The 27,636-nt window shown below is 40.7% G+C and overlaps 1 protein-coding gene across 1 annotated transcript; it reads left to right on the top strand.

Annotated features, from left to right (window-relative positions):
- On the top strand, window positions 1-27,336 carry LOC137291495 (ceramide kinase-like). Its single transcript, XM_067822856.1, has 9 exons — window positions 1-1,016; window positions 13,120-13,311; window positions 18,350-18,478; window positions 21,588-21,651; window positions 22,789-22,934; window positions 23,135-23,209; window positions 23,501-23,898; window positions 24,810-24,976; window positions 25,889-27,336. The coding sequence occupies exons 1-9, from the start codon at window positions 884-886 to the stop codon at window positions 25,989-25,991; spliced, it is 1,407 nt and encodes a 468-aa protein (XP_067678957.1). The 5' UTR covers window positions 1-883; the 3' UTR covers window positions 25,992-27,336.
- Window positions 27,337-27,636: the final 300 nt, after the last annotated feature.

The following is a 27,636-nucleotide window of genomic DNA, read 5'->3' as shown; positions in this document are numbered from 1 at the left end:
GTTATCACAGTGTGTTCGCGAAATATTTGCCCGGGAGGAGGGGACTCTTCGACTCTGCAGCTGCACCTCCGAAGGACAATAGAACCGATACATTTTTTAAGTGAAAAGGATCACAGATCACCATCCTGACACATCTCAGACACCCGGTAATAACCTAGGTCCGCGCCCACTGTCGAGTTGCCCGGGGGGAATCCACCCCTTATATTGTGTAGGTGAGACATGTGACATTCTTGGTGATGGAGCAAGGCGTGTCATCCGAACCTATGGAATCTGGTGGGTGTGAGTGAAATCAGCTACAAAAGCATGCAGCTCGAGCTACTTGCGGTTACGTCTTCGCGAGCAGACGGCTTTCCGGCAGACGACTTCTGAATCAGAGATGGCTGTGCTGCAGGCATATTTCAATCCATGACACCAGCAATTACATGTTTTACTGTACATGGACAAGGGTCCAGCCCTGGACAGTGTTGTCTTCCGATAAGAAGTCAGAGCAAACAGGGGCAAGTCAACCATATCACCCTCGCAAAATATATCGGTGATCCTAAGCCATGTCTATGGCGAAGAAGAAAAAGGCTTTGACGTTCCATTGTGTTTCCGCTCTTCTATGGGTAATTACGTTTTAAGGGACCGAATTTAAACTGAGACTGACAAAGCCATGTATTATCCCGAGTAACTCAACTTGAACCAAATATCTCTTTCACATAAACCGTCTTTAACGTGTTTGCCGTTTACTACAAACGACACCAGCATTTCACGACCGAGTTCATGCTTGAAGGGCCAAAGTATACTTATGGTTGAATAGGCGAATTTTTTCGCCCGATTAAATACCAAGAGCAGGTCAAGGATTCAAACAGGTTCACAAGCCATATTGTATAAGACGTGCAACATGCTGCACTGTGAGCTTCAGAAAGATGGTCTCCAACACCAGGTTGTTTTAACAGACACTGACTTTATCTACAGAGTGAAACCCAGGAATGAAAAGGAGAAAGATCATGGCTTCACAAACATCTGGAATATGGGTAAGTGGTCTTCAGCAAACGCTACTTAAATCTACATCATGGCAGTCACAAAGATCAGCACCCAGGTATCATTTCAATATCAATGCCGGAGGTGTTATTTATAGATTCTGTGTATATACAATGGCTTAAGCGATTTCTTTTCAAAGATGGCTTCCAACTGTCACATGACCATTTCTAACTATTCATGTGTTATTTTCCTAAATAGTCTCTACTTAAACTCCTATTTTCTAAATGTGTGACTTCAATGGTAGCTTGTTTGGGGACGGGTCGAGCGTGGCGTGTTTACATTAAATAAACGTTTGTAGTGGTGCGACACGGAGATGTCATCTACAGATGTCAATAGATGTCAGAAGATACCAATGATAGTTCATCAAGATATTAACATGAAAATAGAGACCACCCTTTTTAACATTGTGATAAGTGTGCACAGTTTTCACGTGCTACACATCAGAGGTCATGATGATGTTTACAGTTTAAGTTTAACATCTGTGCTGTAGATTTAGATTTAGTACGACACAATCCCTCAAACCATTCGTCTCCAATGCACAGATTAACAGCTTATATAAATATATTCATACACGACACAGAAACCGGATTAGGAAAACAATACACGGTACATTTTGATTGTCTGACCATGTTGATAATATTCTAAAGTTTAAAACAAATATTTACACATGCTGTTATTTATAATGCAGCATGTATCTAACCACCTGCTCTCAACATTATGACCTTCGAAATTTAAATTATTCGTTGACCTGGGGTTATGCAGTGTAGATAGAACGTGTCCTGAATCAGTCAAACTCGTAAAGATCCGGGGTAGAATAGATGTTCAGTAACCCGTGCTTGCCACAAGAGGCGACTATGCTTGTCGAGTGAGGCAACTAACGGAATCGGGTGATGAGCATCGGTGACTTGGTTGAGACACGTCATCGGTTCCCATGCGCAGATCGATGCTCATGCTGTTGATCAGTGAATTGTCTGGTCCTGATTCGATTATTTACAGACCGCCGCCATGTAGCTGGAATGTTGCTGAGTGTGGTGTGAAACTAACCTTGCTCACTCACTCACTCACTGAATACGATATATGGTCTAAGTATGCATAATGATTTAAGACAGCACAGTAGTTGAGACCTAGTCACGGTTATGATGGTTTCAAGTTAGGTGTCTTGGGTGTAGAAACCCGCCATACACAGTAGTGTATCTTAGGTGTGCCAGGGTCATCGTAGGTTCTAATCCCAGATCCAGTATCAATCGTGGTACATGGGAATCTATGTCACCATGCACACATCCACCCACCCCACCCCACCCCACCACCACACACACCACATACAACCACACGCCATTTATCTTTTCCATCCCTTTCTTAGCACCAATCACCACCAGCAAGCAACATGTAACCCTATATTTACCATGGTAACCAGGTAGGTCCGTCCGTTTACCTGTACACTCTACTATGCCCTTGGTGACCGTACACGCAAATGCCTAGTGTAAGAGTAAGGCCCACTTAGCACATACCCGTTACAAGTCAGTAGGACCGCGGTAGTATGTATACAATACATCACTCACAATCACGTTCTAGCTAGTCATAGCTTGAAGTACAATTTAGTGTACGAACATCATTACTTCAACAGTGCACTGAGTAAGTAAAAAAATGAAAGAAAACAGGACCTGATTGCATGGCGTTTGGAGCACTATTTCCACTCCTCGAGCAAAAACATACCACCAAAAATAGACATGTTTCAAAGGAATGTTTGACCAAGAATAGACGACTTGCACTTTATAAACCGCCGTGAAGCTTCTTCATTGAATCCTTAATACACTTATAGTCTTCTATGAACTTACCAGCCTTTGTACTAAGCGAATACCAACACTGAAGTGCTTAACTGTAGGAGTATTTAGCAGTGTTTACTGGATCAATATCAACATTGTGAACAGTTTTGCTATGTCAATATATCATGAAGAGCATGAATGAATGAAAGCTCTGACTAGCTGTGAAAAAATGTTATCACCAGACAACCAGTTTCCAGTTTCATAAAACAGCACTAATAAAGTATCAAACACGTGCTTTCTGGAGTACCAAGCACCTCTATCCTGAACATAGATATGCTCCCAGTGCAACAAATAGAACTAAAACTTATTTCCAATTAGGATTCAATAGATCCAAGTACATTCGGTATGTACAACCTGCACTAGGGGACTGTTTACAAGTCTTTAAGTGTGAGGTCTCTTAACCAGCGGGATTAGGAATCATTCGAGCTCATCGCTCAACATGTGTTTGTGACTCACGCTATTACTGATCAGTTCAACACTACGATGCACTTATTACCAGTGTTTCAAAGGTAGTGCACTTTAATAAAACCTCCGTATTTCCATTTAACACAACCATGCAGTTACTGGCAAGTTCTAATTCATACATCTACTGTATTCAAACGTCTCGACGCTTGAGTTGTTTCAAATTTAATGTGCGGTCTGGGTTGTACAAATGTGTGCCTTTTCATTGCAATGCAAATATAAGTTTCCCTGTAATGGCGTAGATCCTACACAGAGGTTGTTGTGACAATTCCATGAAAGAACTAAGGAACCCGCAAGTGTTAATTCGAAAGGGCAGACCTAACAGGGGAATGTAAGGAGACTCTCGAAACTGTAGAAGGGACGAAAATAAACCGACAGAACGTAGAACAGTATGCATGCCCCTGTATAGCTGAAAAGGGACGAATGGAAGTTGGTTGATCTGAGGGGGAAATGGGAAAATATGCTACTGAAGGAGGAGGACTTTCATTGTTTTGGGTGAATATAGTCTGTAGAAGGAGGTGACCTTAACTGTTATTGGTGAATACAGTCTGTAGAAGAAGGTGACCTTAACTGTTATTGGTGAATATAGTCCGTAGAAGGAGGTGACCTTAACTGTTTTTAGTGAATATAGTCTGTAGAAGGAGGTGACCTTAACTGTTATTGGTGAATATAGTCTGTAGAAGGAGGTGACCTTAACTGTATTTAGTGAATATAGTCTGTAGAGGGACATGACTTTAACTGTTATTGGCGAATACAGTCTGTTGAAGGAGGTGACTATAATTGTTATTGGTGAACATTGTTTGTTGAAAGAGGTGATGATAGTTGTTATTGGTGAACATAGGCTGGAGATAGTTGGATGAAAATTGTGACTTTTTTATTTGCTATATACGGAGAGATGTTAACAGTGAGACACCCCCAACAGAGTGTGAACAGAGTTGATTAGTCACTGAGACACCTGGGACATTGAAATCTCGGGTGTCTTCCCCCCACCGGATGAAAGGGGACACCAGGATTTTCCAAAGGAAAAAATGTGTTTTACATTATTAATCCACCCAGTGGTGATACAAGGTTCAACCATCAACCTGTGCTTGTCGTAAGAGCTCACTCAGTGGATCAGGCTTTATGTCTTTTTATGGCGCGTCTTCGCACGCAGAAGTCGTGAATCATAGTTCATAATATCTATTACTGGGTTGTTTCTACTCGATTACGCACTGACCGTGGCGACACGCAGCAAACACAATCAATTTGTGTTCTTGTGTTCCTTTTTAGCAATATCATACTGTTTTAATTACTTATTTGTTTGTGAAAGTGTGTGTCCGCCTTTTGTGCCTGGACCGTTGCTCATACAGACGCCCAGTATTTTGGACCCGGAAGAGGTTGCGAGAAGCCAAGTCATTACGTTTGACCCATGATGTATATTAATATTCCAATATACATTTTTATGGCAATCTTTAATCCCAGCAGATTTACAGGTTCATGCAGTGTTTCTGTTTGTTCGCATCGTAATTCCAATATTCATCTCAACCATTCCATTTAGGATTACGCTTGAAACACAAGGTGTATGAAGCTTTCCATTTGCCTGAATGGCCGCCACAGCCTAAGCCAGGATGATCAAGTGGCTTAGCTAGTGCTGTTACTTCTCCAGCCAGCTGTCTGTCAGGCATAACTTTGTATGTTGCCACAGTGCTCGTTGATCGGACGGAAGAATATTAACAGGACATAAATTATACTGACAATATCTTTGGTTGATAACATAACTGCATGTAATAGGGTCTGATATATATGAAGGTAATGTAGAAACAGAGTACGCAATGTGACATTATAAGTTGTTCACTGGTCACGACGGGGCCATGGGCTCATGTACCCTCGAGGTTTCTTTATGTTCCGCGAGTTCCCCGAGGTAAACAAACCTGTCGCTTCAATTTCTCTTCACTCTCAGAGTCTACCCAAAAAGATATTGTTAAGACTTTAAACGCTTCATCGAATATTTTTGCCATTTTTATTGAAATATTTTATTTCCTCCAGGATGTGTTTTGAGCCCATGGATAGGTGATATATAACATTAGGTAAACGTCTACGCAGTAACGAAATACAGCTTAATATGTATGGGAGTGAATCCTATGGTTACCATCAGTTTTGATGTCAAGTCTAAGGGTGATACGTGGAGATCAAGGTTAGCACTGATCTTCAGGGGCTTGTCTTAAGAGGCGACTAACCTGATCGGGCGATCAGGCTCGCTGACTTCGTTGACACATGTCATCGTATCCCATCTGTAGAGGTCGATGCTCATACTGGTGATCACTAGATTGTCTAGTCCAGACTTGATTATTTACAGACTGTCGCCATGTAGCTAGGATATTGCTGTAAGCAGCGTTAAACAACAAAGCAAACTAAACCAAACCAAACCGAATCAAGCTTTATATGAAGGTTGGCTGGCACTGGTCCATAGGAAACTCTGCTGACCGTGAAGATCACACCAGATGGCCAGACACGTGTTGTTGAGCTCTGTGGATCATTGCTCACAATTCCAGTTACTGATTAACCTGTTCCAGATACGATTATTTACGGCCGATCGTCATATAATTGGAATATTGCCGAGCGCGGTGTTAAACAACAAACAAACAGAAAACAGACCCGTGTGTACACGTTCAAGCAGGCCCACAGAGGCGTGATGGACCTAATACAAAAACAACCGGTTGACTGTCCCAAACTCGTGTGTAATACACCAAGGATCATTTATGAGGCGAAACTGTTATTTGAACCCACGAACACACTCTAACTGCACAGATTAACGTTGACCTATAGTTACAATCGCTTTGAGCAAGTGGATCCAGGCAGCTTGACTGCCAAGGCCCATAACTCTGTTCACCGTCAGTCCAACCATGGATACCCGTGTCCCCATAGTCATGCCAGGGGATCGTTTATATGCCCGGACAAAACAAATATTGTGCCCGTCCCTTTCTTTTCGACCTCATGCATGTATCCCCATGAAAATCGCCGTTGAGATACGGAATGGGTGGTGTCTCCAGCCTTCCATTGCTAACGATAAATGTGTTTGTTTGTTGTTTAAGGAGGCCGGATACAAAATATCAAAATGTCAAGAAATTTGGTATCATTTTGTAGAAAAATGTGTCCCAAACCTAATTATGTAATAAAAATACCGCATTTGTTTGACAAGTGGCGGCCCCTTGTGGCACCGTCTGCAAAAAGTAATATGTCAAAAAAAGTTGTTTACTATTACTAAAGATATTTCAGTATTGATAAAAAAAATAAGGCAGGAAATGTGTTGTTCATAAATGGAAAAAAAAGATTTTATAATAACACGATTGTAAAAATTAGATTAATAATATTCAAAAATAAAATAAAGATATGTTACCAAAGGGTATCAACATTATCAACATTAAAACAGCATACCCAAACTATAGCTGAGCAGGGGAGATGACCTCAGGATAAGTAGCTGTGTGGCCAAAACATCATGAAGTATGATTAGAAGAAAGATAAAGGGAAATAACTGCATTACATAAATACGCGCTCCTACTGTCACATCCCGTGGCATACGGTATGCGCACAAACCACGGTATGCAGCTGCTTGAACGACGTGCACACTGCAAAATTCCAGGTATATGGTGGTCTTTGAATAATGGAGTTCTGACTTGACAATCTCGTGATCAATAGCATGAACATCAATCTGCGATGACGTGTGTCAACCAAGTTAGCGAACCTGACCACTCGATCCCGTTAGTCGCCAGTTACGACAAGTATGGGTTCCTGAAGACACGTCTGATCGACACGGGTGTGTTCATCTGTCTGGACAAGGAAATATCGGGCATTGTGCTGCTGCTTATTTTTCGAACTTATGTGTCCTTATCGACAAACTCACTGGATGGACAATGTCCTCAGTCTCACATAACTGATAAATCGTGTCTGTGTGGTGGATGCTGGGTCATCACTATTGCCAATACGGTTTGCATCGGGTGGGCCGACTTGACGACGTTGTTGATGGTGTGTCAACATATCTGCAAACAAGAATTAGGCGATTATCGAAAGTTGGTGTCTATACACTCAAGACCCGTGAAGGTCCCGGGGTAGAATAGGCCTTCAGCAACCCATGCTTGCCATAAAAGGCGACTCAGCTTGTCGTAAGAGGCGACTAACGGGATCGGGTGGTCAGACTCGCTGACTTGGTTGACGCGTGTCATCGGTTCCCAATTGCGCAGATCGATGCTCATGTTGTTGATCACTGGATTGTCTGGTCCAGACTCGATTATTTACAGACCGCCGCCATATAGCTGGAATATTGCTGAGTGCGGCGTAAAACTAAACTCACTCACTCACTCACTATACACTCAAAAAAAGTTAAGACCACTCTTCAGTAATTAAGTTTTATATGGATAATAATAGGAACGATTACATGCTTTAAAACTGATTTTTTTTTTTTATTGGGTATAGATGAAACATTGAGTATATTAAGTGCGTGCAACTTACTTATTACCAAGTTGGATAACATGGGTAGTTACAATAACGGTATACTTGGCCTATATTTGGTATTATTTCTTTATTTCTTCAGCTTTGCAATGTCATTGGTTCGAAATACCTCACCGGTGCAAACTATACCACTCAGGATCCAATATATACCGAATAAAATGTTACATTAAATATGTTTGTACTAAACATCCGTCTGTTCTGGTGCAACTGTTCTGTTAGAAACCATCTGCATCACTTATGGACTGTAATAACTGCCCTCACGATCACATCACCAATAAACATACTACTGCCAATTGCTGAAAACCTTACGAAGTAGGTGTAAACTTCCACATTTCACACTGACTGCATACAATGGAAGCTTCAGGTTACCTGCATTTATTGTGAGAATCTAATGGCCACACGTGTCATTATTATATGCACAACGACCCTACACACCAAACCATGTCCTGGGACGGAGTATCAATGGCGAGTCTAGATTTCCCTGGAGTCATTCAGGTGTCAAGTCTTGACCTTGTATGTATGAAGCAGGTGCGCTATAGACGGAAATACGAAAAAACAGTTCCCAGATAGCAACACGACTGGATGTGACAGAAACAGTGACTTAGGACACCATAAATCAAATCAGTATTGTGGCCGAGAAACGTATTAGAGCTGCTAAAGGGATGATCTCTTTAGTGTGATCTTCTCAAGAATTGCCACATGTGAGGCGGCATTGAATTATTCATGAAGCTTGTAAAGAGGCGTATTGAGGTAGAAGGATTTGGGAGATTGATAAATCACGACTTTGTTGGTTTGATAGTTGTAATGACACTTCCATGTTACTGATGTAAAATTTATATCTTTGCTGTCACCCCCTGCGTGTCAGTGTATATTGTGACAAGGGGGACGGGAACTTTCAGGGTAGGGGTAAAAATCAGATCTATCAATCCTCTGGTACTGTCGTGTGTTTTGGGTCATTTCGTCATTTGGTCATTTTGTATGATCACTGTGGGGAACAAGGGTGATCCAAGTACCCCGAGAGAACTAAACTTTTAATTGGTCGACTGAAATGGGTCCATGACAATACATATTTTTTTTTCATACTGTCGACATCTTGTTTGTCTTGCTCAGATATAGCTGCAATATTGTTTAGCGTAAAACAGGCACTCAACCAAATATAGCATCGCCATCTGCATTCCACTCCGCATCACACACGTATCGCATCACTTGGTTTCTGGTCCAGACCCGATCATACCCTCAAAATGACGCCAAAAAATAAACGATTGTGAATGGTTATTGACGATAAATGTTTTTTTTTTGTTGTCGGACACCGCACTCAGCAATATTCAAACCATCTAGCATAAGGGTCCGTAAATAATCGAGTCTCGTCTAGACAATTCATTGATCAACGACATGAGCATCTATCTACTCTACTGGAATATATGTACATTTGGAAACTCATGGTTACTGTCCGTATTGTTGCCCGTGTATTGCTCGCCTTTCCAGAAGTGCTACCAAGGACAGACTACGTTGACGGGTCCTAGATCTGTACCTTACATATTGTGGGGGGAATATGTTCTGTCGGTGATATGTATAGGTTAATCACTTTTAAGGGGTAGTTATTTAAATTAACTCGAATTTATTTAAATAATTACGGTAGTGAGGGTGATTAAACGGCTTTCGCCATGAGGTCCTGCTTATTTAATACGTGTGTAATGCACGGTGAAGATTATCACAATAAGTACAATTTTATATTTTTAAATAGGAATAATTGCCGTAGGTCTGTTAATCAGTAATAAAACACTTCCAGGAACAATGGACATAACTTTCCCATGTAGTTTAAATCAAGGAACTCAGAGGGCCAATCCTATATCAAGATGCCTAACTGTCGGAAATATTCGGTGCTGATCTGGGCACGATGTTGTGTGGAATGATTGTTTTGCTGTTCAAACTTTTTATCCATAATTCCAGAGTATGGTACAGCGACAAGTTAAACAATTGTCCATTTGCATGGAGTAATCAGGAAGGGCAGAGAGAGCATCAACATCATGAGCATCTGCCCAACGCATTGTCATGTGTCAACCAAGTCAGCGAGCCTGACCACCCAATCCCATAAGCCGCTACGACAAACATTGGTTCATGAAGACTCAAATTATCCGATAGCCTCACACGCTTTATGCACTTGCGTGTCATTGTACATGCAACAAGACGTTATTATATACACTACCATTGGTACATATAATTGTTTGGTCCCTTATGTTTTCGTCGGTGTAAATACATACATACATTTTCATGTGCTTTCATCGAAAAAATCATTTGAACTTTTTTCTAAAAGATGTGCTAAAATGTCTTCAGATATTTAAATATAACGTCTTTTAATCAAAGTAACCACAATTATGGTCTTCAAACTCCTTTTATATGGTAAAGCGAATTGTCTCAAGTAGTTCACCAAGATCATTCCTTCGTGTCTATTGATGATAGCACTGTCCTCAGTTTGTCCTATTACATTTAATATTGTAGGCGCATTTCTTCACCACTAATGTGACTAGGAAGCATGAAAATATAGCTCAAACACTGTTAAGCCCAATCACACTTTGAGCATTGTTTCCTTGGTGGAGTCTGAAGCGCCTGTATTCCTAGATTATGTAAATGAGGTTGTACCCCCTCTGGTTTCATTGTCAAACGTTAGTTGGTCGCCCATTGATGTTAAGTGGTGTTATTGCTCGCCGTTTATCTCACTAAACACCTTCATTGTTGCCCGGGTACCCGGGTACCCGGGTTTGAAAATAAGGACATAAATTACTCACTCTTGTCCATTGTTTGATCCGAGTACAGTTAGGTTAGTCAATTTGTTTTCCTTGCCAGGCATGTTTACTAGTTGAGGCAGACTTAACTTACATCGTCAGCTCTTTATGCGTTCGACTGGAAGATTTTATGCGATTACTAGGGTCTCAAGACCCTACGTCACGTACCAGGGTCATAGTATGTGTCACACCTTACGTCTGTACATCGTCAGAACACCACAAACTCTCGAGGTGTAGTTGCACTTCTTAAAACGGAAGTCTTCTCTGCCTAAATTGAGCAGGAAAGGAGTCTAGATTTTCCAGAAGATAGCATTATGGCTTAAGCGATCAAGCCAGGTTCGATCGCCCAGATGAGTTCAATGCATGAAGTCCATGTGACATTGCTGGATTATTGCTAAAATCGACGTAAAGTCATACCTACTCACATATTCTGAAATATTTAAAACACTGTCAATATACAATTTGAGATGAGCATCGGGATCACTCAGAGTGCGTACCTATGGTTCGAAAGTGGCACCACTGCACCAATCTCTTATGGCCATATTATAGTTTCCGGATAATCAAGTGTTATTCCATTCAAATAGGACTCAAAAGGAAGCAATGTCAGCGACTGAACAGTCCGAGTTTATTACACTTAAAGAGACAAATGTACACCCCAAACCCAAGGATGGGTAATGGCAAACGTAAATATTTCCAGGAACCTCTAGAATTCTGAAATACATGAAAATACAAACACGACCATCTACAATTTCAATCAACACCCAATGATCATTCATCACACAATGAGCAGTTTGAACGGTACCAGTCACCGCCCAACTCACGTTCATCTTTTTGTCCACAATGATTAGGCAAAGTAACATGTGCAAGACCGCCTATAAGCAGACATACAAACATAATGGAGAAAAAGCATTGTCGAATATCACGTAGATGTGTGTGGAATTCACCTGTTTGGTATGCGATGAGAAAGTGATAATTGATACGAATACAGGTGGATGGTCCTAATGCGTTCCCATTACCACATTCATGTTTTATGGTGTAAATACGTGATCAGTGCACGGCCTAGTCAGATACATGCGCATGTACATCGAATAGACTGCCACGATAATATACAGTGAATCTTTATCCTCCCACGACCAGCTCGATGGCCCTTTAGCCTGATGGTTAACCGTTCAGTCGCTACACAAAGACCCAAGTTCGAATCCCTACGTCAGAACCATTTCTTAAGCCATTTCCGATTGTCTAATATTCTATGCAATGTTTTCACTCTGTTATCACAACACCAACCTATTCACAACTGGGGAAAAACGAAAGGGTTTTATACATTGTACCCATACAGACCCCAAGCCTGAAAGACTAACCCGCCGAAATATATGCACGTGTACTGGCCATGTTTTGCCAAATGTGCAGTCGGCCGGCTCTTAGTCATTTTGGACTTTTCCTACACACAAACAATTATCCCCATATTACTATCGTGTTTTCATATCGGTAGTCAAGTTAAATCCCATAAATCTCTCTCGAGTAAACATTCATGTCTTGTCATGAGACACTCTTAAGTATTGAGTGATCTCATTAATTCAAGCTTTAAAGAATACGTGTCTCGGCATTGAGCGGTGTATGCATGTACACGTCTTCCCAAATAAAATTTCATCATTTACATTCATTATTCCCAAAACTCCACAGGTGGATTGAAATTACAAAGGCATTCTTGTCAGGTCCAAAATAACACCTTTGTCCAAGGCTTTGCAAGATATCAGGTAACATGTAAATTGGACATAGCAATACACGTTTTAAATTGAAACTGTTAGTAAAACCGGGCTGAATATCATTGCATTTGTATTATGTAGATGTAGTATTGAATCTCATACTGACTGAAAAGGAGTGAGACTGGTTTAACGCCACATATACTACCCATCAAAAGTTTAGACTCACTAGTGTCCATGTAGTCACCAACTTCAGTCAGCTATACTATACTAGACTTTGCAAAATGTTCCACTCTGTTCACTGGTAATGTTTACACGTGAAATGATGCATTGTAAAACAAATAAGAGAACGTTAAAAATATTATTGTCATGAGTTCAATAAATGATAAAAATCTGTGAAAATTCGAATAAAACTCTTAATAAAACTTTACACCAAAAGACGGTAGTTCACATGCAGGATATTTGCACATGCTTTTCTGCAATTTGTTGCATGATATTCATCTGAATACGGTTTGCAGTTGGTTCCCCCAAGTTAGAGGAGAAATTCATCTTCGATGTAACCTATGTACATAAGAAACATGTAGTGATTGCATTAAGTAAGTCTAAACTAGTATATATTACCAATCCAGTTATATCACTTGTCGGCATCATGTGGGAGAGAATCCCGAAGTAATACATATTTTTTGTCCGTTCCAGCAAACATAAGGTGATTTTAGCTTGAATGATATGCCATTCGCTGCATCCTCGTCTCCAAATGCAAATAAGTTACAATGAATAGGTTCTGATGCAGTGCAGAATTGAATACCATAATCGTTCTTTTGATGCGTTCTGTGCACTTTGCAGGTAGCATCTCCCTTGACATGATGTTGGCCGTCAGCAAAAGGGTCAAGAAGCTCAAGGAAAACCAGGATTCATTCACCATCCATTACGTTGCCCAAAACGGAAGTTGTAACCTGAGCGCCAGGAAGGTCAAGTTCAAGGGCGACGAAAAGACCTGTATGGTAATTAGAGACAAACTAAGGAGCTATGTCAATAGTAAGTAATTCAGTAATTTGCTTTCATTATATATTTATATTTTTATGTCAGTTGACAAATGCATAGCTTGAGATCATAATGGATACACAGAATGTATGTGTTTTCTACCATTTGACGGTTTCAATGACGGAGGGACACTTGGATGAAAGTAACCATCTTGGATTTCCTCTTAAATCAATCCGAATGATGTACTTTCACAACTGATGCCAGTTACAAGATTATTAATTATTGTTCACGGATTTCCAGGCCATCGTGGAGTACCTTTCCATTCAGTTGTCTTGCATTCAACCAGCATATTCAACTGGTCTTCCGAATTAACCCCCAAAACACAAAAACACAGTGACACCACCAAAATAATGCAATTATATAAGGGTCATACACAATTCTGTAAAATCTATATAGTACCTATGGCCTAAACGAAGAAGATGTAACTTGAGGATCTGTATAGATTTATGTGGCGACGTACAATATGACACATGTCAGCGTACTACTGTGACTTAACAGCACTGAACCACCCATTCTCCGTCCCCTGTTTCACCTCGTTTTCACTGTCCAGCTGCTCGTTGCCCGCCGATTCTGTGAGGATGGTTTTACGCCGCTTTTAGCAATATGGCAGCAATATCAAAGCGGAGACACCAGAAATGGGCTTCACACATTGTTACCATGTGGCAAGACGAATTAACGGTTTTACCTCTAGAATACCTCCCTGTCAGCCGTTGAGTTAGATAGTATCGCTCCTACAAGCGGGATGTTGACAATCTATATTGTCTGTTCCCATTATGATGTCGGATTATTCTATATTTTCAGTTTCAATTCAGTACCACGCTGCTTTTATGCAAAGTGGTTCAGGTAAGAATCTCCTCTCGCGCTGCTCACCTGTGTCCCCCGTCCCCTGATCTACTTCATATCATAATTAGCCATGTATATGACGCGCCCAATGACAGCAAACACGTACCCCCGTCGAGACGAGTGTAGTAAAATCTATGACCCATTTCAAATAAACAGACGAATTTTTGCATCTTCAAAAATATGGCGTTTAAAGCAAATTAAACCCATCCAAGCAGATAATCAACGGTGTGAGCATTTCCATTACTATTCGTGACGCTCCGCTGCCTCCACGACAACGATGCAACAAAACGACTTAATCTGTATTGATCTCATATTGTCTGTAGACGACAGCAGGATGAGTCACAGAGCCGCAGGTGCTTGTTAATAAATTAAAATTTAAACGAGAAGGTGTTTTTCGTCAACAGATTGCACTTCAAATACCTTCTGTGCGCTTGTTGAGCATCTTTAAGTCGGCATTATATTTCGAAGACGTCCCTTTGTCAGAGAAGACTACCGTCACAGGGGCCAGACATTCTGCAGTGTGATCAAGTAAATATCACAATAGATGCATGTCTAAGCATACCCAGAACACGATGCTACTCTGTGCAGCACGACACGCCTGTACGGTGCCACTTGTAAACACCTTTGTGGGTGTGATTCTAAGTGTTGTTCGGAGAAATAACGATCTTACTTTGAGGGTGTGAGATGAGTTTGACAAACACTTCAAGCCGGGTTATTTGGTGTATGTTTAACACGATATTGTTTTTGTATGTATAAAGACATTCTGTGACCCTGGAGAGAAAATATCTCGTAGTTTTATGTTGTGACAACTATAAGCATTTTCTTTAAAATTTTGTTGAGTGTTTTTAAAATAATACAATGCCATCTTTGTTCCATCGTGAGAAAGACTGACGACTGAACCAGCCCGGATACAAATGGTATTCTGTTCATATCTGTAGTACGAGTTGCGTCCCTTGGGTACGCCATGATAGGAAGTTAGAGTCCCGGTTCGCCCGATAGTTTATAGGTTTGTTAACACCATACGCGTTTTCATGTCTTTTTACCGAAGTGATATACACTTGAGGCTTGTATCGCTATCTGTTTTCCTGCTGTAGTATGTGGGGTAACAGCAATGGTATTCAGTGCGGCGATAAACCCGACTTACTGACTCGCGCTCCCAAATTCACTCACTCACTAACCCAAAACAGTGGGGACCGGGTTGTTTGTATGTTGGTACGCCTCAGCAATATTTAAGCCATAATATCACGGTCTGTAAATAACGGCATGTTGATCAGACCATCCTGTGATTGAGATCACGAGTGTTTGACATCCCAGTTCTGGACCCGGGTCACCCCCAAAGTCGGCTCAAGACAACCGTGGGTTGCTGAAGACCAGTTTAACTTGGGACACTATATAAGTGTACTTGGTACACCAGTCAAGGTGCTAGGAGCAAGATCAACGATCTCCCCGGTGTAGTTTAGTTTCAAGAACAGTGACAATATCTAAGGGGGAACCCCTAACTTTCATCTTATCTAAACAGGATAAATATGTCATGATTGGGATGACACTTTCTTAGTGCCTGAATCTCGGGTGTTGGTTCGAATCCAGGATGAGACTCTACCCAACAAAGTACTAGACTCTGCACTTTGCTAAGGAGTTGTAATCGCAAATACAACATATGTTAAAACATATCATTGATGAAAATCACCTTGTACATGTACACGCAAATATCTGCCAATTTAACAACGAATAAACAGTTCTTACTATTTTTATTGGCTATGATATGGCATCTACAACCAACTGTCTAAGACAATTGATTCAACCGACTGATTAAATCCTCCGTCATGCATTTAGAAAACAGCCGTTCATTCATTTTATTTATCCTGTTTAAGATAACAGATTTACACTAGTTCATATAATAGATATTATATTTAACAACTGTCTAGAGTAGAGCTCAGTCACAACTTAAGAGCGCATGTGAAGTCCAAGTCACAACACAAACGTGAAGGAGAATTTTAATGGCAGGTACTTGGAAACTCGCCAACACTGAACAACGTCACTACACAGGAGACAGTGCGAGCAATATACAGCTGCACATTACGTTTGTTTACATTTTGGAAAGCATCTTAACAACACGCATCATACACTCTAACTAATATTTGCTATGCACAACTGCATACTACGGACATTAAAACCGTCGTAAAAACACACCTGGTTTTTTCACAAGCGTTTCCCTTTTGTGATTGTGAACAGGTTTAAAAACTGCACTGAATAAACCCGCCCACTTCGTTACTCTTCCAACACATTGCTCAGTTTAAAGAAATCAGTACCTCCATTGTGCCCCAGAAAACATCATTTCCACTCCATTGTAACCCGTGTACTCGTCCATAAAGCGCCGCCACTGTCCATTGAGCGCCGTGATGGACAACGTACAAATGTGTCCCTGCATACAATGATAATGCCGAATGAGGCGCATGGCTGGACTCTAATGAAATGTGGTATGAAAGGTTGTATAAAGGTGCTGTAGTTATTTCATAATGTCTTTTTAAGGGAGCAGTTCAGCAGTTCCTTGATGGCTAAACTATTTTTGCGTATCATTATGTTGTTTCTATATTTCCTTTCATTCCTCATAACAGTTTACATGTATACATATATAGCAGTGTGACTGTGATAACTGGTTTGTTTTTTTAAGAAGAAAAAATGTATAATAATTTTAAATGATAAAATGAATACAATTTAAAAATATACATATCACTCGTTTTCGTAACATATCACTATACATGTACATTCTCTCCCCCATCCTCCACACACTCCAAAAATAAAAATAAGTATACACATATAACATAATTAATATATTTGATAATTATCAATGTAATTAATTGAAAGAAAACAATGATTACGCTTTATTGTGAAAATGCGGGCATCTTTTTTTTCAAAAATGAAAGCTGAAATATTCACTGTCAAGTGAACATGTGTATTTCATAAACTAAAATGCATCACTCACGCACCAGCTGCGTGTTTCTAGATGCTTATCTTTTGTACATCTTGCTTCGTATTTATGATATTTATGTACTCATGTTGTGCATTTCCAGTTCTAAAATATAATGGTTAATTAGAGCTGCTATTTTTTGCCTTAAAATGTAATCAGCCTGAAATGTGGATTTTACAAGATGAAAACCTGCACACCTGTTATCTCCCTAATCCGAAACTAGTTGTAATCCGACCTGTTGTAACTTCCCTAAGCGCATACCCACTACCCTGAAATGTGGAGATCTGTTACTCTCTTACCCCAAGAGTACAGACCAGGGCCCTTATTCTCGAAACGTTCGTAGCTTTAAAAATTCTTAACTTTGATCGTAGTACAAACATGTTACCCCTTTACCTTTAATAGTACAGACATAGTACCTTTACCAATCCGACCCTAAACGCGCAGAAAATTACCCTTCCCCTACCCCTCGGTTCCAACTGAAAATATTAAGATCATTGTAATCCGACTGCAAACTTTTGAACCGGCCCCCAAGTCGCATTGCAGAACACGTTTGCTGCTCTTACATGTTATTAAACCCACTGAACCCTTTTTTATGATAACACTAAAGTTGTTAAGCACGGTGAGTATTTAATCAGTGTGGAGAATAGGGACATTTTTTTCCAAATTTTGTCACGGACAGACTCTGTTTGTTGTATAGGACCAGATAACAAGGCAGTTCCTGTAACACAGGCGAACGCAACCCCGAGCAACATACTTTAATTCTTCTCAATGAAATTGAACCGTAACTGTACTGTCCTGCACTTTGTCACATTTGCGTACAAACTGCAGATCCACGTACTAACTACAGAGACACCTCGACAATCCGGACAATGACTGTTCCGGGCAGACCGATCGAGGACTAACTAGCTAGTGTAGAGTTTCAAAATAGTGAGGTGGCTTGATGAGAGCGAGTATGGTTTTACGCCCATTTAGCAATGTTCGGGAAATATCAGGGTATTGTTCACCAGAAAAGAGCTTCATACACTGTACCCTTGTTGGGAATCGAACCCGGGTCTTCAGCGTTAAGAGCGAACGCATTAACCACTAGGTTCCCTCTCCGCCCCTGCCTGATGGGATCCAGTGCGAGGTAAATAGTTGCGAAGTCGAAAGTGACGAGTGAAATATATGAAATATAGTTCCAAACCTCATTAAACCACCAAAACCTAACTCTTATGTTTCCAGACCGCCATCCAATCAGGAGGTTCCTTGTTCTCATCAACCCCGTGAGCGGCAAGAGGAACGCGAGAACGATATTCAGACGTAACGTAGAACCTATCTTTACGTTGTGTGGCGTTCTCACAGAAGTCATAGGTGAGCACAAACGTTTCCATTTATCAGTTCATAGTTCATGCATAACTTACAGATTTTCACAAATCCTAACGGGACAATAAGCTCAGACGTCGCGGCTCAACTTCGTATTCCGTCAAACAGTCTCTAGCACTTCAAGAGGTCGGGGTCAAGGTCAGAGTTGACGCGTTCTAAGACACATGGAGACGCAATTCTTCGTTAAATAATAGCTAACTTTACTGCAAAAGGATCCGCTTATGCTCATAGATCAAGTTCACAGCGGGTTAAACGTACACTACAGCTGCGATTAGGTTTGTCGGCTATATCGTTTACGTTTATATTTTTTAATTATATTTTATTAACAAATGTATCATCCACTCTTGATAAGCATACAGCAAATATGTTGTCAACGAAACCCACTAACTTTGGCGTAATATTGGTTATATCCGAGTAGTATAACTCTTCTTGAAGAGGTGGTATTTTCTCTTTACGCGCAGTCAGCACACTTGTCCACCGTTTTTCTATGTTTATTGCATCCCGATAGTAATTCACAAAGTCTTACATAGGTATTAGGCTTAAAAAATATATTGACCAAAAGTGAAAGAACCGCACACATTGGATGATCTCCCTCCTGGGGACTGATTGCGTGTCTTATCAATCAAGAAACTACGCTGTCTATGTTACACACTGAGGTTACATATAGAACATATGGTTTGTCATATATAGTGACCCGAACGATTTAAGTCTTCACTTAAAACCCTGAATAAAACAGGTCGTCAACTTTTTTCATCCCTACAGTACAAACGCATCATATAATCCAAGAACATGATTGATGGTATTTAAAAATCTCTATTGATCAGCTTACTTTTTATATAAGTACAAGGAATATCCTCATCATTTTAACGCCATCAAAGAACCCAGAATTCCTCGACGACATCTAACACCTCTTTGCCAGCCATAACGACTTCGAGTCTTTGTTGTATATAAACAGACGCCCTTATATTGGGTAACCTTGGCCTACCCCTGCCTAACCAAACAAAAAACCAACAGCACTTTTAAGTTATTAGAATTCCGACAGCATGGTATTTTCACCTCGTAAATATGAGTTTATGACTTTATTATTCAATGTAAAACATAAATTACCTTTTGCTGCCTTGCACACTGAATAATCACAGTCTTTGTAGCTATGAATGGCCGCAGACTTCGCCCGACGCCAGGTGATTCACACAAAATGTACGCACGACAATAACTACTCTGCATATTTATGTAATAATCACTTCGAGGTGTAATTTGATAAGACATGAATGTGATTTAAAGTTGCCGGATTAGCTGCAGGGACCCGGGTTATTCAGGGCCCGTAACTCACTGCACTAGGCGAATTGGCGCCCAACAATTCTGCTGCTGTTTTATGCTGTCTACTTATCAGCTTGTCAACGCAAGATCGTTTGTGCTATGTGTAACCCTGATGCAATAATTTTGAAACATCATTTCATTGTCAGATTTTAAATACACCACTAACCCCGGCATCCCACCTGCATACATGCATCGAGGGATCTGCATGGGGATGCAGGTGAGCGCCGCCTGGCGGGGTGCCATCTCCATAATGTCATTTCCTTGAATTAATTTTGGATTGAGCCATTCAGATCGATATGGTTATTGCACCGGGTATTAGACCCACCCGTATGAACATATGCTTAAGACGACACCCAAAATGGATCCATTTAGATGCATGTTTTGGGTTTTTTTTATTTTAGTGTTGAACGTGTCAATGCTTACACAACAATCAGCTGGTAATGGTTTATGTTAGATACCGAGCAACTTGATATTTGGCTGAATACAATTTACTTACAAAGACGTCAACGAGTACTGCCTGACACTTCACGACACGCAAACTGGTTCTGGCTCAAAAAGGGTGAGTGAGTGAGTTTAGTTTTACGCCGCACTCAGCAATATTCCAGCTATATGGCGGCTGTCTGTAAATAATCGAGTCTGGACCAGACAATGCAGTGACCAACAGCATGAGCATCGATCTGCGCAATTGGGAACCAATGACATGTGTCAACCAAGGCAGCAAGCCTGACCACCCGATCCCGGTAGTCGCCTCTGACGACAAGCATAGTCACCTTTTATGGCAAGCATGGGTAGCTGAAGGCCTATTCTACCCCGGGACCTTCACGGGTCGGCTCAAATATGGGCTCAGTGACTCCTTCTCAAAGGACCGAAGGGTCAAACCATGTCTTACTTTTTTTTGTTATCGTATGCATGTATTGAGGGACCGCCTCCATGGTCAAGTCACTGGAGCGTTTGCCGGAGACGAAAAAGTTAGTGGTTCGATCCTGTGTTGTGTCACAGCATAATAAATGAATCTAGAAAGGTACTTGTTGTTGCTTTGCCTGGCACTAGAGGTACAAAACGAGAGATGAGCGCAGTGTCAGCACAATGTGTCTTGTGAGGGGTTTGTGTTCCACTGTTTTATGGTATCAGTAGCTTGCATTATAAACATACATTATATATGCATCAATTGTAGTTAATTGTCGGTCGTTTTTCATTGCCCACATACTCAAAACGACTTTTTTTGTTTTCTCAGTGTTAGTGCAGTCGCGGGTTTGCCTGGTCCAGATTCGACTGTCAGAACATTCACTTCCACACAGTGCTGTCTCCAATACACAATGTTATTTAGAAAGCGGTCAAATGTGATAATATGTTACATTTGGGATTACGCTTCCTTAGTTAAGTACAAATTCTAGCACTCTTTTGAGCTGAGTCCCATTCGGGATTCGAACCCGCTCCCTCAGAGTCAGGCACCTAATCGCCAGCACACGAAGTCAGTAGCCTAATCTGCTCAGCCACCGCGACTTCCACAAGTCAACGAGTCAGTCCTAGAATCTGTACTTTCCTTGGAAAGCGTAATCCCAAACATAGCATACGTTACAAAACCTGGTCCGGGTTTGAATATTACAGTTAAGGATAATGTTCAGTACCATGCACCGCTGTTAAATCTTTCATGTGGTTCTGCCATTGTGCTACTCTACTGCAAAATACATCGTGTAACCGGATTACACAGTCGATCTTCTTCGAGCTTTCATGTGATGCTACTTTGAAAGGTACACAAAAATATATATGATTTTTACAGTGACGGAGAGGCCAAAACATGCTGAGGAAATTTTGAAGAACAAGGATCTATCCGAGTTTGACGGGCAAGTTATTGTTTTTCATGTTGCATAATAAAATTAAACGGAAGTACTTCAACTTTAACCTTCATCACAAGACGAAAAGAGGCGGAATATAGATGAAGATGGTTGGATTGGTATAAGTAACTTCACTGTCTGTCCATTGCTAGTGTAGCATACTATGTTGACACGTATACATATACTAAATATATATAGTGTGATATGATGACTCGCAGACATATGCTATATCCATATAGTGTGATATGATAACCCTTATACATATACTAAATACATATAGTGTGATATGATGACCCTTATACATATACTCTATACATATAGTGTGATATGGTGACACGTATACATATACTATATACATATAGTGTGATATAACTCGTATACATATACTATATACATATAGTGTGATATGATGACCCTTATACATATACTCTATACATATAGTGTGATATGGTGACACGTATACATATACTATATACATATAGTGTGATATAACTCGTATACATATACTATATACATATAGTGTGATATAACTCGTATACATATGCTATATACATATAGTGTGATATAACTCGTATACATATGTTATATACATATAGTGTGATATGTTGACCCGTATACATAATTACACTATATACATAGTGTGATATGATGACCCTTATACATATACTCTATACATATAGTGTGATATGGTGACACGTATACATATACTATATACATATAGTGTGATATGATGACTCGTAGACATATGCTATATCCATATAGTGTGATATGATGACCCTTATACATATACTCTATACATATAGTGTGATGTAACTCGTATACATATACTATACACATATAGTGTGATGTAACTCGTATACATATACTATATACATATAGTGTGATATGACTCGTATACATATACTACATACATATAGTGTGATATGACTCGTATACATATACTACATACATATAGTGTGATATGACTCGTGTACATATACTATATCCATAGAGTATGATACGATGACCCGTATACATAATCTATATCCATATAGTGTGATATATGTTGACACGTTTACATATACTATATACCTATAGAGTGATATGATGACCCGTATACATATACTATATGCATGTAGTGTGATATGATGGCCCGTGGTGTTTCAGGGTAATCGCTGTGGGTGGAGACGGCTTCTACACCGAGTGTGTGACAGGGCTTATCGTGAGAGCTCAGCTGAGGGCAGGGACAGACCCCAATGATCCGGAATCCACCATCACGCCTGCTTCTCTACCTGTGGGCATCATACCAGCAGGTGGGCAGTAGCATTTGTTATTCGTCTAGCTTCCCCCTGACCAACAAAATGAGGAAAGCTCGAAGTCACTGAAGTGACCGACGCTACCAATTTTGAGAGACCGACTATCGCACATGTGATTTATGTCGACCTGCTGTTGAAGACATGACTGTGTTCTTCCTATGATCTTGCTGTTCAAACGGTTCGCTTTCTGTTGTAAGGATCTGGTGACTACATCGTGCAGTACCTCCATGGAACCAGGGACCCCACGACGGCGGCGATACACATAGTTCTAGGTACTGTAAGCCTGCTTTTGTCTCTCACGTTATAACGCAAACATACAAGCAATCATACACATCACACTCGTCATGCCACAAGCAATCATACACATCACACTTGTCATCATGCAAGCAATCGTATGTCACACTCGTCATCATGCAAGCAATCATTCAAAGTGCGGATATGCCTTGTAACGGTGCCATATACGAAAAAATGGATGATTTTCCCCAGATTAAATCCCAAACACACAGTAAAGAAAAAAAATCAAACTGCCTTCGCATGTTAAAATATTTTCCCTCTATTTCTAGGAAAATGCCAAAAAGCCAATGTTGTCAGCGTATTCAAGGGCAGACAACTGTGTTGTTATTCTGGGCTGCTGTTAGGGTTTGGTTTGATTGGTGACATCATGAATGACCTTGAAGGATACAGGTGGATGGGGTCAGCCAGATTCAAAATTATACCCACAAGGTCGGTGATGAACAGGCGGATGATTGACATTGAAATGGATTACTTGACTGACACATGGCAGACGCTGAGCCGCACTGTGTATGGCGTTGACGTTAACATCATAACATGGCGGCACGAGGAATCCAAAATGGCGGCATGTTTTGGTGACAGTGCTCTCTCCCTGTATATCACAGGCAGATGCAAGTTGTCGAACCACATGAAACAATTGAGAAAGGTCCAGCTTCAATCGAAAGACTGTGTATGTTTGTTTTCCACTGTTTCTTTTTTAAAAAAAAATAACGTAATGGAACATTACGCATTTTGTACAAACGGCGTCAGATAAAAAATATGACCGCTTCGAAATGTGTCGGTTTGAATTCTGGTCAATATTTAGTCACATACCACTGTATGTGACTGTGTGCGCATGTGTTATCCTTCAGATGTAGGTGGTAACGTTCTCTGCGTTGCACATACATGTATTAATGATGTCACTGACGTCATTTGTGGTTAAGGTGAAGGTCGGCCTATTTTACTACGTAACGACGCTCACCTCCTTCTCGCCTGAATCAAACAGTCGTTGCGCGTGCCGGGTAGTTACCACGAATAACGACCTGCCGAAGCGACAGCAGAGCACATCTACACTATCACGTCGCTCTGTTGTGACACTATCGAACATGATGGTGTGATGTAAACTAGTGGAGGGAAAGTTGGACGATTTCACATAAAAGTTCGGCTTTCCGGATACCTTCCGTAACTGTGATCTTCATATACTGAACAGCAAAAGAAAAATTTGCAATTTTCGAAAAAAAAATAAATCTGATAAAAGTAAGCGTTCATTTTTATGTCATCTACTTAAAACGTGACGAAAAGCCAGAGTTGCGTTCCTTTTGCTGTTCAGTAAATATTATTCTTCAATACCGTATGAAAAAGCAAAATCACATCTGTAAATTTACATTCTGAAGCACTTGTTAAAATGTATCGCTCAGAAAGTGGTTCACGTTGATTGTCAGAAAGGTTTCATGATATTTATTTTGGAAAACAGAGACGTATATGTGAATACAACTGAAATTTATGTTGATGACATCCCCACATAAGTTAAGTGACGTTTTCTTAGGATAATCGGATCATGTCGAGGATATCAATTTGTTGCTCGTCTTTCTCTATTTCCAGTGGGATTATGACTTTGTGGATCAGCACCGTGTCACAGGATTCCGAGTTCGATTCCCAAACACCCCCCAGCAACAGTCGCCGGAGGGTGAGACCATGCTGACGGACAAGTACTACCTCAACTGCGATGGTGAGGTGGTCACCATCGACAGACCAGAGTTTGAAGTCAGGTATGCAGATTAGCGAATGAGTGAGTGAGTGAGTTTAGTTTTACGCCACAATCAGCAGTATGGCGGCGGTCTCTAACGAATCGTGTCCGGACCTCACAATCCACTGATCAACAGCTTGAATATCGATGTACGCAACTGAGAACCGATGACATGTGTCAACCATATCAGCGATGCTGACCGATCCCGTTAGTAGCAGAGTCGCCTCTTATGGCAAGCAAGGTTTCCAAAGGCCTATTCTATCACTTACCTTCAGTGGTCTAGCGAATGAAGATAACTAACAGCTGGTGATCTTAACTAACCAACAGCTTGCATCAAATGCAATTGCAAAATGTTAAGCACCATTTAGTATGTATTTTCATATGTATTATGACCATTTCATGACATAATAGAGAGCATTAATATTAATAGCTTATTAAGTGAAATTAACAAACTCTGTTTAATTATTTTTCATTACCCATTTTTTTCGTTATCACGCGATCGTGAGATCACCTGGTTGTAACGTTTACTGAATGCTCCCCCTGACCAACATATTTATGCGTACCATTTGTGGTGCCTGTTCCTGTAAATCTCACACGTCGAAAACATGCACGAAAAATAAATTTTGCGTTTTAATTAATTTTGGGGCGAAAAACGCAAACACAGTTATTCTCGTCATGGGGACGATTGGGTAGTCTTGTCCGTAAAGCGTTCGCTCGAACTCGGGTTCGACACCCACATAGCCACAGTGTGTGAAGCCCATTTCTGGTGTCCCCCGACATGATAACGCCGGAATATTGACTCACTCACTCACACACTCACACACTCACACACTCACTCACTCACTCACTCACTTAGCTCAGCTCAGCTCAGCTCAGCTCAGCTCAGCTTATTGTTGTCAAAAATCGACTTTTTAAGAGTATGTTTTATTTTCAGGTTGCATCGTAATGCGGTGTCACTGTTTGGAGACAGTTCCCTACGTGACATGAATAACAACGCCTTTGTTTGGTACAGACCCAAGGAGTTGACACACCTGTGATAATAATATTCTAGCCAAAGGCTTAGATTATAATTTCAAGTGTGGTGCCAATTTTGTTACATGGGTATCACTCCGGTGTTTAACGCCCCGTATACTCGAGTATTGTTGACATCGTTCTTAAACCCTTTCCTTAACTCAGTCTGAAGGTATTCTAGGTGAATTGATATACTAATTCTGTGAGAACGACGGGACAGCTGAGTGGTTAAAGCCGACGCTCGACACGAAGAAGATCTGTGTTCAATACCTTGATATTGCTGGAAAATTGCTAAAACGATGTAAAAGCATGTTCTCTGATTGATGCAGTGTGCATATCACGTGCGTTTGCTGGATTCAAGGACCTCAAGGATTGTGATTTAATCACTTACAACTGTAAGGGGGTGGGGGTGGGGTGGGGAGGGTATGAGGTTGTCACACTGCCATGTAAAGAAAGTTGCGTTACATTCCACAATAACTTATACTGATGAGCAGTGCTGGGGAACTGGTATTTACTCAACTGAACCCGTTTGTATTGTTATTATTAATGATGCGTATACATTTGTTTGCCATATAAATTCATGTCTATAGACACCGTGTGTCAACATGTGTCCGATGTTTGTGACATTCAAACTCTGTGTATATCTATTGTCAAGTAGTTTTCAGCACACATCCTTGAAGAGCCAGAACCACCCGTAGATTGTTACATTTGTACATCCAGGGTTACCCACCGAGTGTGATCTTATGTACACCAAGAATCACGATTAACTTGTTTTTTTCACATTAAATACATTTAGCATCACTTATGGATTGTCATATTGTGTGTTCGGCTTAAAACTAAAGTCACTCATAATTTGTACATCCAGCACCACCCATCGATTGCCACCTACATACGTCATCGGCCAATTTATTGTGACTTTTCCACATTCAGCGTGTGTGCATCCTACAAAGCATTGTAATTTCTAATCTGTTTAAAACGAAAGTTATCTTCTGAAAAAAAATAATTGTTTTGAACGCAAATCTCCCGATGGAAATAACAAAGATATATGCAGGTGATACGCTCGTCTCGATGATGTGGGGTCAGGTGACAGGAGGCAGGTGCACCTGTCACACCACCTCATGCACGTGACATGGCACGCCACCGTGACCCAGACGGAATTACTGATATCGCGCCACATCGATGTCACACGGGTAGATAAATCACGGGACTTTTTCCACCATAATTACTTATCATAACCTTGACAGCTTCAATTATTTTTGTTATTTCACAAAATATCAGTTGTCGGAACAGTCATTGATCATGTTTTTACTCTTCCTGGAATAATCGATATAGTTATACTAGACTTACAGTAAAAGGTAAGGTGAACATTGTTAATATGATGTTTTTGTTGTTTTTTGTGGTATTTGTTTATTTAATGTACGAGAACTATTAATTGTGAGCCGTTAAATATGTTAACTGCGACCTCGTGAGGTGAGGCAGCGATACTGCAGGTGGTTGGGGAGCTATGTCCAACTGACTAGTCTAGACTCCAGTATGTAGGATCGGGTGGTTACAGTTTGTGCGTTTGTCGTTTAGTGCCGCGCCCATCAAATTGCCAGCAACGTGTCCGCTCTGTATATGATCGAGTCTGGATCTGGATCAGTCATCACGAGTATCGATCTACTCCGTTGT

This window comes from Haliotis asinina, chromosome 7, assembly GCF_037392515.1.
Source record: "Haliotis asinina isolate JCU_RB_2024 chromosome 7, JCU_Hal_asi_v2, whole genome shotgun sequence".
Taxonomy (NCBI): domain Eukaryota; kingdom Metazoa; phylum Mollusca; class Gastropoda; order Lepetellida; family Haliotidae; genus Haliotis; species Haliotis asinina.
The sequence above is the reverse complement of the archived record's forward strand: the minus strand, read 5'-3'. Positions and strand labels throughout refer to the sequence as shown.

What these genes read in the sequence shown, in the direction of transcription:
- LOC137291495 (XM_067822856.1), top strand. Translation starts at nt 884, where the DNA reads ATGCTGCACTGTGAGCTTCAGAAAGATGGTCTCCAACACCAGGTTGTT. An exon ending in CACAAACATCTGGAATATGG is followed by an intron (nt 1,017 to 13,119) that starts GTAAGTGGTCTT and finishes TGCACTTTGCAG; the next exon opens with GTAGCATCTCCCTTGACATG. An exon ending in TGTGGGCATCATACCAGCAG is followed by an intron (nt 22,935 to 23,134) that starts GTGGGCAGTAGC and finishes TTCTGTTGTAAG; the next exon opens with GATCTGGTGACTACATCGTG.